General features: G+C 55.1%; 6 protein-coding genes across 6 annotated transcripts; 2 read left to right on the top strand and 4 right to left on the bottom strand.

Moving 5' to 3' along the window:
- Positions 1-289: 289 nt before the first annotated feature.
- W97_03059 (uncharacterized protein) lies at positions 290-1406 on the bottom strand (the record flags this gene model as incomplete). Its single annotated transcript, XM_007780958.1, has 2 exons — positions 290-1340; positions 1390-1406. The coding sequence occupies 2 exons, from the start codon at positions 1404-1406 to the stop codon at positions 290-292; spliced, it is 1068 nt and encodes a 355-aa protein (XP_007779148.1).
- A 650-nt stretch (positions 1407-2056) lies between these two features.
- Positions 2057-3122, bottom strand: W97_03058 (uncharacterized protein; the record flags this gene model as incomplete). The annotated part of the gene is made up of 2 exons (XM_007780957.1): positions 2057-2719; positions 2979-3122. The coding sequence occupies 2 exons, from the start codon at positions 3120-3122 to the stop codon at positions 2057-2059; spliced, it is 807 nt and encodes a 268-aa protein (XP_007779147.1).
- Positions 3123-3699: 577 nt separating this feature from the next.
- Positions 3700-5429, top strand: W97_03057 (uncharacterized protein; the record flags this gene model as incomplete). Its single annotated transcript, XM_007780956.1, has 3 exons — positions 3700-3870; positions 3977-5143; positions 5193-5429. 3 exons carry the CDS (start codon positions 3700-3702, stop codon positions 5427-5429), a joined length of 1575 nt encoding a protein of 524 aa, XP_007779146.1.
- Positions 5430-6579: 1150 nt separating this feature from the next.
- On the top strand, positions 6580-7329 carry W97_03056 (uncharacterized protein; the record flags this gene model as incomplete). The annotated part of the gene is made up of 2 exons (XM_007780955.1): positions 6580-6774; positions 6901-7329. The coding sequence occupies 2 exons, from the start codon at positions 6580-6582 to the stop codon at positions 7327-7329; spliced, it is 624 nt and encodes a 207-aa protein (XP_007779145.1).
- Positions 7330-7549: 220 nt separating this feature from the next.
- Positions 7550-9085, bottom strand: W97_03055 (uncharacterized protein; the record flags this gene model as incomplete). Its single annotated transcript, XM_007780954.1, has 1 exon — positions 7550-9085. The coding sequence occupies one exon, from the start codon at positions 9083-9085 to the stop codon at positions 7550-7552; it is 1536 nt and encodes a 511-aa protein (XP_007779144.1).
- A 2018-nt stretch (positions 9086-11103) lies between these two features.
- Positions 11104-12920, bottom strand: W97_03054 (uncharacterized protein; the record flags this gene model as incomplete). Its single annotated transcript, XM_007780953.1, has 2 exons — positions 11104-12597; positions 12657-12920. 2 exons carry the CDS (start codon positions 12918-12920, stop codon positions 11104-11106), a joined length of 1758 nt encoding a protein of 585 aa, XP_007779143.1.
- Positions 12921-13652: the final 732 nt, after the last annotated feature.

The following is a 13652-nucleotide window of genomic DNA, read 5'->3' as shown; positions in this document are numbered from 1 at the left end:
GTCCCAACGCAACTCTGCTCCAGCCGATGTCCTCCAAGCTCTGCAGTCTGGCAGCACCCTTCAAATTGTGTGGGAATAGTAGACAAATTAACTCCCAAGCTTTTTACCAGAAAGTCTCCCACGATCGCTGTGAATGCTGAGAGCAAGGCCCTGAGCCTCATTCAACGCCGAGTCATCGCCTCCCAGAGTCGACATGCAGCCCAAAGAAACCTGTGTAAGCAAGCCCGCATGTGGAGTAGCTTCTCCCAACCTGCCCTCATCGTTCTTTGTGTCAGCATCTCCCGCTACCTCAGGTCGAGTCCCTAGCTCCATCGGTATTCTTGTGATCGACGGCAGATGCTCCAGATACGCTGTTGATGGCTGCCGTGCTGTTGACGGCACCTCCCACCTGCATCTGCGTCATTTGAACGACCAGGTTCGTCAGTGCATCAACCCTCCGCTGCAGTTCCTCGAATTTGGATGCAGGCACTGTATCTGAACGGACCGGGGTAGCACTGCCTTCACGAGCGACCGAGACCGGACCGAGGTCACCGAAGACGTATGTCCGGCTTGGACCGTTTAGAAGGGCTGTCAGTCGGCGACGGTAGTGCTGCTCGGGGTTTTGGCTTGGGTCGCGGTGGTGGTCGTCCTCCGCAAGGTTCGCAAGACGCGCTAGATCACGCTCAACGTCCTGTTCAATATCTTCCTGCCAGTCGTTGTGTTCGGGGACACCACCATCGACAGGAGTGGGAGCGACGGGCGGTTGGACACAGCCAGGGTGCACTGTCTTGTGTGAGCCTGCGGACTCATCCGTGCTCGCAGAGACGAAGCGCGGAGAACCAATTGCGACTGATATGACGCCTTGCTCACCTTCATCGATAGGTTCCGTGCATGGTGAGCGTGGTTGAAGGAGATCGTCCCGAGGTTGGCGAGCGGCGCGTGGCGATGTGATTGAGCTCGACCCAGCGTCCGAGTATGCTCTGCTATAGAATACCGGTGGCGGGAGCAGCTCGAGAGCTTCGTCGATGCTGGGAAGGTTCGGCATGGAGAACCGGAAATGGCTAGCTGGCGTGTTGGTCGCCGGAGTGTTCTCGGGAACAAGTGTTGGGTCGCCATATGCGAGGTCTGGCTCTTCGGTGAGATCCGCGTTGACAGCGTCAAGGTTGAGTGAGCGGGTATCGCCGGCGAGTGAGAGGGCATCTGGCGTGTTCATGGGCGGACCCGGCTGGCGGGTGCTCGCGCTGCTTTCCGTGCGAGGGCGTGGCAAGCTCACTCTTCGCAGCGGCGATGGTGAGGTGGGATTCGATGAGGGAAATGGCGGCGGCGCATGGTAGTCAGCCATGGGCGAGCGGTCTTGTATACTGCACCGTGTCGTCAGCGGCTGTTGAGTGCGATGCGGGTCAAACGTACTTTGCTTGCGCGTTCATGTTGTGAGCTGTCGGGCACCTCCGCTCAATCCTGATTCTGATCGCGTTGGTGGCGTGGTTGTAGGCTGGCGGAGTTTGCAAAGTGCTTTGTGTGCCGCGTATTGTGGAGAGTGTGGTGATGTAGAATCGTATGATACTGGGGTACTGGGAAAACATGGAGGATGATGTAAAGTTGCGCGAGCGACATGGACAGCGAAGAGATACGCCCTGCCTCACTAGACGAGCATTCACAAGAAAGACAGCATCTGCTTGTGAGAGTTGCCGCGGCAGTGCTTGAACGGCAGTCCGAGAGCACTTCACCCCTAATCGACAAGCCTTCACCACAGCCACGCATTCGTTGTCGTGGCGAGGTGACGGGTCACACATAGAAATCTACGGCTTTGAAGCGATCCAGGAAAGTCGGCGAGTTGCCATTATGAGATCAGTTTAGAAGCATACCTTCACCGTGCTTTCCCCTAGCACACTTCATTGCTGGGTCTCACAAGAGCGCCCCGTACTCGCTGGAATCGCTCGAACTCAAGTCCCAACATCCAGTCTATTAATCAAGTAACTCAGCTCCCTCCGTGGATTAACACCATCGCTAACATGAACAACACTACCAAATCTTGACTGCACTGAAGCCGCTTTCGATTCGCGACTCGGCATCAACCTCACGTAATGCTAGCAGTTCTTACAATACTCCCACAATCGTCGAACGATATCACCCTCGCTCCATCGACCTCGGCTACTCTTCTTGAGTCGCTTGTCCTGGCTCTTATAACTGCTATCTCGCCGGATGGGGTTCGGAATACCGAAGTAGACGAGGGCATGTCATGCAACGCTATGGTGTTTGTTTCTCGAGTGGTATCAGCGGTACCTCGCCCTGGATTGTCCTGATATTCATTTTCTTCAGCCGAGTGCTGAGACTCCAGTTTACCCAGCCGTCTCCTGAGCCAAGGAAGTAGGTTGTAGTATCCACCACACGCAAATACTCCGATCCACAGGATCAGTTCCGTGCCATAGATGAACATGCCGAGTATGTCGAGTTTAGGCTGAAAAAAGACTGAGATTAGGGAGAACAGATCGCCTGCAGCATCGATTGCTACAAAGATGAAGGAGATGCCACGAACGGTACGGTGTACGTAGATGTCCCAGTAATGTCGCAGGACGCCGGCTGCAAGCAGTGTCGCCGCTAACACGGCCATCAACGTGATTGGCCATTGTACATGTCTTGAGTCGCCTATGCGCAAGGCAACGATGAGTGCGGCTTGGATACCGCCCATGACCAAAGCGACCGGTATGACGACGGCAAGCGCATGCAGAACTGACCAATGCTACGCGGTGTTAGGAGTGTTCTGAGAACTCATGTCCGTAAAGCGGTGTCACATAGAAAACAAGGATTTCGCGGGGATCTTGGTAGCCCGTTGAGATCCGAGAGGAACGTAATAATCATATCCAACGGGTTATAAAAGAGGGTTGCAGTGCAGAGCGCAAGCTGGAGGAAGGTGTTGAAATGGCCACGAGGAGTACTAAAGGTCGCCGCCATGGCAGATGGTGTTGGAGTATTCGAACGGGGAAACAAGAGACGCAAACCTTTTCGTAGTAGAAGCATTGAATCCAGGTGATCAGACTCAACAGCGTCAGAATCTGTGGCTGGATACGCAAGGCTACATTGAAGTCCTCGACGATGTTGTAAACGCCTAGTGGGACTCCAGCCCAAGCCCAGAGCATCATCATGGAGGGCTGGAGGCCGGTGGTGTTGTGCCGCCGATAATTGATGACGATCTGCGGTATGAGCTGAGAGGGCATCATAAGCTCCATCCAGGCAAGCTACTGGGGAGTACGACTGCCAGCAAACTCACCTGAACCGACCAGCATATCTGTTCCCTTCTATCAGAACGATTGCGATACCTTGCTGGCAGGAGGGGCTCCATACCGCTCCGGTGGTTCCAAGTACATTGGCGGCTATTGGGACGTCCATGCTGGATTCACTGGCATTCGCTGGAGCCCATGTACGCAACGTGTTATCCAGATGAGGATTCTGGAGTGAGGCGGAAGATCAATGGCTTCACCCATGTGGCTCAGAAGTGATGGCGGCGTGGTCGGGAAGACGAAGCGCGATCTGTGGCTCGCGTGAAACTGCCGAGTCAGATCGCACCAAAAACCAACCCTGCATCGAAACCCTGGATCACTTTCAGAGAACCTCACGAACAAAGTCCAATTTATTTCTCCACACCTAGACCTACAGATTTCCCTACTCCCTTTCCACCGCGAACTACATAGAGTCCGCGATTCTTAATTCCATCGCCTCAGAATGGCAGACCTTGCGACTCCGTCTGCAGCAGACATGAGCACTTCCTCCACCACTCCCACAGCATCCAAGACGAAGACATCGGTTGTCAAGCCAGAAAAGCCCGATGAGGAGCAATATAAGAAGGACCTTGCGCGCGTAGAGCGGGAGCATGGCGCATCTCAGGACACTCTTGTATGTGACAACCCGCGGGTGCTGCATCTTTATGCAGGGCACCACAGCTACGGCTCAAGGCCGACCATCAGCTGTTTCGAGCGTTACTGACTTAGTTTTTTGATAGAATGCTATAAAAGCCAAGCTTGACCTCGCTCGCCCAAACAACAAGGATTCCCCTTCGTCGAAGCGCCAACAGGAACTCCGAGCAGAGCTCGCTGAAATCCGCCAGAAGCAGCAGGGATTCAAGACCTCTAGGACCGGCAAGCTAGAACAGATCAAGAAGCTAGACGAGCAATTGAAGTCTCGGATAAATGAGCAGAAGGCTGCGCGAAGCAAAGTCAACTTCAAGAATGTCGAGGAGATCGAGGCCGAGATCCAGCGCCTGCAGAAGCAAGTGGATACGGGCACCATGAAATTGGTGGACGAGAAGAAAGCCCTAGCCGAGGTCTCGTCGCTGAACAAGCAGAAGAAGGGCTTCGCTGGGTTTGAGGCGGCGCAGAAAGGCATTGATGATGTCAAGGCGAAGATTGCCGAAATCCGCAAGGAGATGGACGATCCTGAGGCGAGAGCTATGAGTGACAAGTATACCGCCATCACCACGGAGCTGGATCAGATCAAGGCGGAACAGGACGAGGTCTACAAGAACCTGAACACTCTGCGCGACGAGCGGACCAAGGCCCAAGAAGACCAACAGAAGAAGTACATGGCACTCAAGGAGATCAAGGATGCCTATCACCAGGCGCGGCGGGCTTACCGAGACTACGAGCAAGAGGCGTACCGCCAGCGCAAGGACAGGCAGCGTGCAGAACGCGAGGCTTTCGAAGCTGGTAAGCGGAGACAGGTCGCGGACCAAAAGCTCGAGGAGGCTAGCGCACTTGCGTACTATGACGAGATCATCACCGCCGAGGGTCTTATCCGGTACTTCGACCCGTCATCTGCACCTGCTAGAGCAGCCGCTGGTCCTGGACAATTCGCCGCCTCAGCTCAACGTGAAGTGGACGACAGCGGCATCAAGGGCACTAAGCTTTCACGCAAAGGCGAGGAGGAGGAAAACTACTTCGTTGGCACCGGTGGCAAGAAGGGGAAGAAGGGCCGGAAGAACCAGACCGCCTCACCGGCGTCCACCCCGGCCGAAGGTGGAAAGTTCCAACTCTCTATCGACGTTATCGAACAGCTCGCCAAGCTGAGTGTTGAGCCACCCATGAACCAGTCCGACGTTCCGCCCGTTGTCGAGAAGCTAAAGGAGAAGCTGGACTACTGGAAGCAGAACCAGAAGAAGAAGACAGAAGAGGTGAATCTCTGTCTTTCTATACCTCTCTCTATACTAATTGGGTCTGCAGAACATCGCCAAGGCCCAAAAGGAAATTGACCGTCTAGAATCTGATACATCGGCCGGACCATCGGACAGCGGCAGCAAGGATACTTCTACCAAGCCTGCGGCGGCCAATCAATCTGTCAACGGCAACGCATCTGCGACTGCTGAGTTGACACAGGAAAAAGAGGCCGAGGCTGACGTCGCCGAGGACATGAAGAAGGCAAGCATCGAAGACAAGGAAGATGAAGCGGTAGAGGCATAGACACTGTTGGTATCCCGTCCATGTCTGCTGTGGTTCCTCATTTGTTTCTTCAAGCGTTACTCGACAGCATCACTAAAAGCTTGGCGATGATTGTTGGATGGACTGAGATCTAGGCCTTCGGTTTGGCGTGTTTATTCAAATATTCAGCCGCTCTGCCTCGCATACTCCTTATTTATGTGCATACTAGGCCGGGCGCTCTTTGCTTTAGGCTTGATAAATTCTAAGGCCAATGCCTTCAACCGTTATGTCACAGCTCTTCAACGTTGCTGGAGACCTCAACCGTGTATGAACTTACGACGGCTTTCCTGCACAGAGGCCGTCCTTCCAGTAAGCCGGAATGTGGATACAACCGCCGGCTAGCATCATAGTTCGGTGGCACCAGGGTGACAAAAGTCGCCATACTCTAAAACCATCAAGCCATAGATCCATCATTATGTCCACCACGATCGTTATCATCAGTTACCAGCCGTTAATCCTACTTGCTATAGGCTCACAACGCTCCTAGCGTGTCTCCTCACATATGTCTTGTGATCGGCTACCCTCCTGTATTCAATGGAGCATCATATCAATGGTGGACGCGGTGTCGTGATTTGGGAATCTGGCGGTTTTTGTCATTCACGTGGTTAGAGAGTACTCACTTACTATATATCATTCTACCCAAAGTTTGCCGTTGAAGCTGCCCTCAATGCCTTCTCCAATTCACAAGCCTTGACCAGAAACAGGTACCCTATCCTCGGCAAAATGGAAGAGGCTCTTCCGATGACGCACGAATAGACTGTGAAAGCCCACCCCACGGTGAATTGCAATTGCCGTGAATGTTACCCCACAGGGAGGGGCATTTTTCGGGTGATGGACGTCATCAAGGTCTGGATCGAACATAAGAAGTTGCATGGGTCGCTACAAACACGACGACACCGATTGACATCTTAAGCCAGGCTCAATAGTAAGTCTTCCATCCATCTCAACATCACCAATTCATCCACGCAGTATGAACTCCGCTACACTACTACGACGCCACGCACTCCAATACCTGCCAAAGCCCTCGTCACTTCCCAAGCTCACCCCGCGCTACAGGCTTCTCGCAGCAGTCACAACACCACCACATCCACAAACCACACGAAGACACAACTCCCATAGCAGCACCTCCAAGATGTCTTTCAGCAACGCGGACACCGGCTCAAAGCCAGAAGACCCTTACAAGGAGAAGAATCGCGAGGAGACGTCCGTGAAGGAGAAGATCGAGGACCTCGCCACCTTCGTCGACAAGCACAAGTTCTGCATGATGACGACGCGGATAGCCGACAGCGGGCTTCTCGCCAGCAGGTGCATGGGTGTCGCCGCGAAGGTAAACAACTGCACACTCTCCCGCCACATCCTACCGCCCGACTCCAAGTTGTTAGCTTCCGCCCCTAAGACGCGTCCTCAAGCCCACCCCGTCCCTATGCTAACACACACCTTCTCTCAACCACAGGAAGATAACAACACGACCTTCCTCTTCCACTCCAACACCGAGTCCGGCAAGACCGACGACCTCGACTCCGACAACGACGTCAACCTCGCCTTCCTGGACCCCAGCGGCCAATGGGCCTCCATCAGCGGCCGCAGTTCCATCGACACCGACCGCGAGACAGTTCGCAAGTATTACCGGCCGGACCTCAAGGCCTGGATCGGGGACCTCGGCGACGGTAAACACGACGGCGGCCCGGAGGACCCGCGCATCTGTGTCATCAGGGTCAAGGCGGTCACGGCGCAGTATGCCATCAACAACCGGACGCAGGTTGGCCAGATGGTGGAGGTTGCAAAGGGAATTGTCACGGGTGACTCGCCGAGCGTCAACAAGCTGAGGTATCTGAGCGAGGAGGAGATCGAGCAGTGTGCGTATCCCCTTGCGGTGTTTTGAATTCCTTCGGCTGTGATGCAAGGCTAATATGGTATCGGCAAGGTAGATCGCTCGTCCGGCCAGTGAGCAAGCTGTAACTAGGGCGCCGTCCGCACTACTATGGCCAGTTTCACGTGTAATAGGATGAGGTGGTAGCAGCGGCAAGGACATGGAACGGATGCATGAGCGGTGCTACTTGGACCTTCTATAACAAAATCGGCTGAACTGCGAAGTCTCGCTTCTAATAGGGTATATCCTTCATTCCACTCTGCATCTTGACCTCCGCCGCCTTCCTCAGCCGATTCATGACCGCAGCAGCAACATCGCCTTCAGAGTCGTCGATGCCTTCGACGAAGATGATATCCACATCTTTCTTGTCCAGTTCTCTAAGCGCTGCAAACAATCCTCTTGCAATGTCCTCCGTCTTCGGCCCCAAGTTGACCTCCCAGATGCTAAATGATACAATAATACCACGCTCAGGGGACAGGCTGAGCAGTACGTTCTGTGCAGTCGGAATGCGATGCTGCGCCGCCGCTTGTAGTAAATTCTGTAGCCCCCTTCTCATCGGTTTGTCATGCTCTGACAGCGTCGATGAGCAATTCGTGAGCTTTTTTCCACTTCTTAAGCCCATTCCATCCGCCTCTTCCAAGTCCCTCTCGCTCACGCCATCAACGGAAATGAGATTCAACCCGCACGCCCTCGGCCACACCCTCGTCCTGATCACCCCAACCCTTTCACTCCCAACCCGCGCAGCCGCATCACTGAACTCCCCTTGCCCAGGCATTGTCCCCGCCTCAAATAACACAACCCTCGCCCGCGGCGAATAATGCCTATACTTCATGCCCGGCGCCCTCGGTCCACCATCTCCGTCCCTACCCTCCTCCGCCTTATCCTTATACGCGACCTTCACATCCTCCCACCCCCGACACTCCCTCAACTCCTCCGCACTCACGCCCCCAGGCCGCAAGATAACCGGCGGACTTACAAGCCCGTCCACGACCGTGCTCTCTACGCCCACATCGCACGGCCCGCCATCCAATATGATCTCAATCCTGCCTTGCAGGTCGTGCAGCACGTGCTCGGCGGCGGTCGGGGACGGGCGCGTTGAGGCGTTTGCGGAGGGGGCGGCGAGCGGGCGGTCGGTGAGTTTTATGAGGGCGAGCGCGAGGAGGGAGCGTGGCATGCGGGCGCCGAAGGTGGCGAGGGAGGCGGTGACTTCGGGGGCCAGGGGCGAGGGCGACGGGAGGGGGAGGATGAGGGTCAGAGGGCCGGGCCAGAAGCGGCGGATTAGGGAGTGGTAGATTGGGGGGATGGGGTCGGCGTCTGTATCTGCGCCGTTCGTGGTTCCGTTGGGGGTGGGGGTTGTGCCGTTGCTGGTGGGATCCGTGCCGTTGCTGGCGCGCGTCGCGGGACGCAGCAGCGCGCGGAGCTGCGTGAGGGACGCGATGTGTACGATGAGCGGGTTGTCCGAGGGCCGTTGCTTCGCGGTGTAGATGCCGCGGACGGCAGAACTGCGCGTTGCGTCTGCGCCGAGACCGTAGACTGTTTCGGTGGGGAAGCCGACGGGTATATCTGTGTCTCGTAGCTGCTGCGCGGCGAGCTTGAGGTTCGTGATGGAGGGGTTGTCGGGCGCCCAGTCGATGTCCCAATCGTCAAGCAGGGAGTCGGTTTCTTCGTTTATAACAAGTTGACCCAGCTGTGAAGGGTCAACTGGCAATATTTTCGTGTCTCGTGCTTCGCCGTTCGAGGGCGAGAGCCCCGATGCTTGGGAGGTCATGGGCCTTCTCCTGGAGTGGTGGTTTGGTGCTGCGCGAGACGGCGGCACCAGACGGCGAACACGACAGATTTGCGACTGAGATGAAAGAGTGTTGGATGCATTTGTACGAAAAATTCGGGAGAGTTCCTGCATCAATGGCTTAGAGTCACCGCACCAAAAAAGTTATCTGAGGCAACGGCCCGAGGTTTCCGCAAGGCATTCAGACGTCACATCGCATGTAGAGTGTCGTGCATTTTGATTGGCACCTTGGCAGTATTGCCTAGGTACAATGAAGAGAATATTTACTGAGGAAGCAGACCGCTCAGCTACCCTCGAACTATCATTCCCTAACGCTACCAGTCAATCAACATGCTGAGATCTGAAGCTTCTATCTATCACAGATGCCTCTCAAGACTTGGTACTCCTCCCGTAAGTGTTAAAGTACTGTGTTGGAAAGTTTCATAGGCGGGGAGATTAGGGATGGACGGTCTCCATCGACACCGCTAGTACGCCTTTTCAGAGTCCTCTCGCAGGATGTCGAGGTAGATCGTCTCCTTTTCCACGGCCTAGACTCAGAGAGAATGTTGACATCCACCGTAGTGGCTGATTCATGATGTTCCCAGTCTGGCTCTTCAGACTTAATCTCGAAGCGCTTCGCTATCGTTGACGCTGCATATAGATCCGCAGCTACAGACACGACCGGATACGTCCCCTTTTCGCTCCATCTGCGGGATTGTTCATCTGTACCAGCCAGTCTCAAACGTTGTTTCACGACAGTCGTAGCTTCTTGGTAAGATTTACGCTCCTCTTTCGTTTGGTTGTGCTCTCCGTCTTGTATTGACGCTGCGACTGCTGGATCATCTCCATTTGACTCGTGTGCAACGTTGAATGGTACCGAGTTCGAGCGACTTCGAGGTGAGGCTGAGTGTAGCTGCGTGTGCGGGTTATTGTGCGGAGGAGGGATCGTATCGTTTGAGCGACGCGCGTTTCGATGTATCTCCGTTCGAAGCTCCGCCAGATGATGCTTGACTGAGGTCTGGACGGCCTCGACTGATTCTAGAGCTCTACACAGAATAGGTTTCATGTGGTTGATGCCTTCTCCTAGCAGCGTCTCAGACCATGATATCATTCGTGGTTGTCTAGTGGTTGGAGAGTCATTTGCGGCAGTATGGAGAGGTGCTTCATCCGCCGAATCTGACGAAGTCGCAGGCGACTGTGGCGAATATAGGCCAGAACGAGGTGAAGGTGTGTGGAGTGGGCGAGGGAAGAGAGCTTTGCTTGCATCACTCATCCTCAATGGCGCGGATGCAAGGCTTGATAAAGTTGTCCTCATGGGCACGCGTCCAGAGGGGGACTTCGGACGCGTCTATGGACGGACGCTGAGAGAGCGCATTTCCCATCTCATGTGAAACTTGGAAGTTTTTGGGTCGTCTTTGAACGCATCGGAGCACGTCAAGGCTGATGAGGTTGTGGTTGTCTCGTCGGAACGTACACCACCTGGCATGGTGGCTTTCTGTGTTGCAAACATTGTCTTCAAGCACTCATGGGCCCAGAGCGCTAAGAATACGCAGTACTGTAGACGCACTGTTGACCATTCAGCTCTCTAATCCAGCGGCGCAAGGTACCTCAACGTACTGCAGACTACCCCGCGGATGCGGCTAGGTGATATATTGATGTAGCATTCGGTGGTGAAGGGCACGTGACTCCGCTGTTGCTGATTAATTTCTCGAAGAGTGAACCTGAAATGCATGATGGAAGATCGCTTAATAATAGATCGGTGGTATTGATCGAAGACCAAGCCTAGAGCCCGGCAGTTCCACCCTCCACCGAAAATAGAGAATCGTTTGCTGCTAAGGGGAACGGCATCCAATCCGTTCCAAAGAAAGGTATCCTTCCAAAAAGAGTTGTGCCAGAATCAAGGAATGCCGTACCATGTCCCGTTCTCCCGCATGACTTCAGAAATGCCAGGTCCCCAGGATTCCATGAAAACTCCCCTAGCCCGAGCAGCCCAAACAAATACAGAAGCCCGGATGGTGATCTTATGCCACGGCCACAGGACTCCCGGTCGGCTGGGTTTGCGAAGCAATCTCACCACCGGCTGACGCCTCTGCCCAATCGCCCCACAGACCCCTCTTAGCCTTGATGCGTAGCGGACCCCCAAGGATATCAGCGGGCTGCTCTAGCGTGACTGCGTCCTTGGTAGACAGGACCAGGATTTCGAAGAACATCTTGGTCGCATCCGCTCGGGTGGTAGTAGCTTCGGGGAGCAACTCCTGGAAGAGAATACTCTGGCGCTCCCGTTCTTCAGGACTTTCTGCAGGTTCAGGTCCAAATTTCCCTCGCAGCATGTGTACAGCATGTCTCGTGGCCACCGCGACTGGACCTGCCGCCTCAGGTGCCTCGTATTCTTCGATGTACGGTGGCGGTGAGAGGGCAGCTTCTTCGCTCACAGCACGCGCTTCGAGCTCTTCTTCCTCTGGTGGAGGGGGGAAACCAAGCTCTTCAATTGGTGCAGGGCCCAGCTCAACCTCTTCCGGTTCAACCTCCAGTTGCGGGACGCGCTCGGGGCTTATGCGTGCTTCTTCTTCTACTGCCTCAATCTCCGGAAGTCCCTCGTCGCGCTTGCGCTTGAGATCGCCTGACCGCCGCACAACCTCGAGCGAGAGGATGCCGCGCAACTCTGGAGCCCAACCTTGACTACGGCCATCACCGAGAATGCTTGAGACGAAGCCTCCGGTCCTTTGCATGTTCATAAGTGCCAAGAGCATCGGGTCTCTTGGGAGGAACGATGCCGGCTTGAGGATGCGGTCCCGGTTGGTCTGCTGATCTCTAATTTGGCTATGGTGAATCTCGGTATCGGCATCAGCTGGAAGGACTCTGCGTCGCTTAGCCCGTTGTGCTTGGCGAACGGCCTCCTCCTCGGCCTCAGCAACAGCGATTTGCTCCAGGTAGGTCGCCTCCAGATCGCGCTCCACACTTGACCTAATCGTGGATAGCGGGGAAATTGTCTCCCGCTCCCGGCGCTCCGCTGGCACAGCCATGACCGGCGCTTCCTCCTCTTCCAGTCTTGCGCCCAACTCCTCGATGCCGCCCATAAGGGTGTCCTCTGGAAGGGCAGAGATTTCAGGTTCTTCTTCAATGCCAAGCATGAGTTCATCAGCGCCAGGTGGCTTTGGACTTATGCCATACTCTTCCTCCAACGTCCTTGCAGGGGCTTCTCTTCGCCCGACTTCTATGCTTATCTCCTCTTCAATATCCAATGGCAGGTCTTCATCGAACCACTGTGGAAGGTCTTCCGGTGCGGCGCGAGGCTCTTCGATACTGCCGGAGATAAGCTGGCTAGTGTCAAAGTCCAGAAGAGTGGGATCGCGTCGGCTTGGAGAAATTTCTGGAAGGCCTGCCAGAAGCAAAGCCGGATCCGGCAGTGGCTGGAGCAAATCAAGCTCTGTTAGGATATCGGGCATAACCAGAGTAGCTGGGTCCACAGCATGCGATGCGGTGGTGGGCAGGTCCACGGCGCCTGGGCGGAATGCCTACAGTAAATCGCGCGTTAGCGGAACAGCAAACGCGTGCTGGGTGCATAGAAGCCTACCATCTTGATTTTCATCAAAGCTTCGTTGCAATCATCGAGTAAGTAGCGTGCTTTTCTGCTGTAAATGCGGACAACACCCAGCAGCAGCTGTCCGCTCAACCGCAGGGCCATTGGCGCCTGGGCCTGATCAACGATTGCGCCAACACTGTCCTCGATGCTTGATTGCAGGATGTTACTCTTTGACAGCTTGCGCTCGAGGTTGGCAGCGAGCCAGACGCGAGCCAGCGGCCCGGTCTTTGAGAGGAGTGTCTCTGAGTAGAACATTGCCGACGAGAGCCCTGGTACGTGAGAGTAGAGTTTTGGGCGTAAAGTGGAGTGCGATGTCTTCCGTGGTGGTGGTGCTAAGGCGGTTACCTGGCTGATCGTGGGCGCGTTTGTTGTGAGTCCGACGCGACCGAGCTAAGCACCCCACGGTGGGCGTTGCGTGTCGTCGAAAGGCGTCAATGCTCGTGTATGAATGGTATGAGATAGGTTATTGTAGCTCTGGTGTATCGCTGTCGCAAAGGAAGCAAAGCGCAGCGGCTCTAAGAGCGATGCGCAGTGTTGCGACAGTACTCCGTCAGGTATGGTTCTGGAGAATGTCGCTGCGAGGTGAGAGGTGCAGGCGAGGTCGGGGTGGTTGGTGTCAGGTTACGTCAGCAGTCTCCGCGAGCTTCGGGTCCGCCAAGACATGCCTTCTTCAAAGCCCCTAACGTTAGTGCCTAGGTACGAGAGCTTGTATTTTAATTGGAGTCTCCTAGCAGAGAACAGTGCGTATATGTTCGGTGATCTCTGGCGACGAAACTCATCCCCTTCGGCTCGCAGCTGTGTAGATAGTTGTCGTCACATACACTTCCTGTACCACCAACCCCCCGAGATGATGCGCGTGGACGGCCAATGATCGACCTCCCAAAGCCCCGGTGCGCTTGCGAATCTGGGGGAAAGCGTCAGCTTCTGATGAAAGCAACTATCTCACAGCGCTCTTTGTTAAGCATGAACTACGACCATTCCGCATGT

Source organism: Coniosporium apollinis (genome assembly GCF_000281105.1).
Source record: "Coniosporium apollinis CBS 100218 chromosome Unknown supercont1.12, whole genome shotgun sequence".
Lineage (NCBI taxonomy): Eukaryota > Fungi > Ascomycota > Dothideomycetes > Coniosporium > Coniosporium apollinis.
This window is presented reverse-complemented; position numbering and strand designations above follow the sequence as displayed.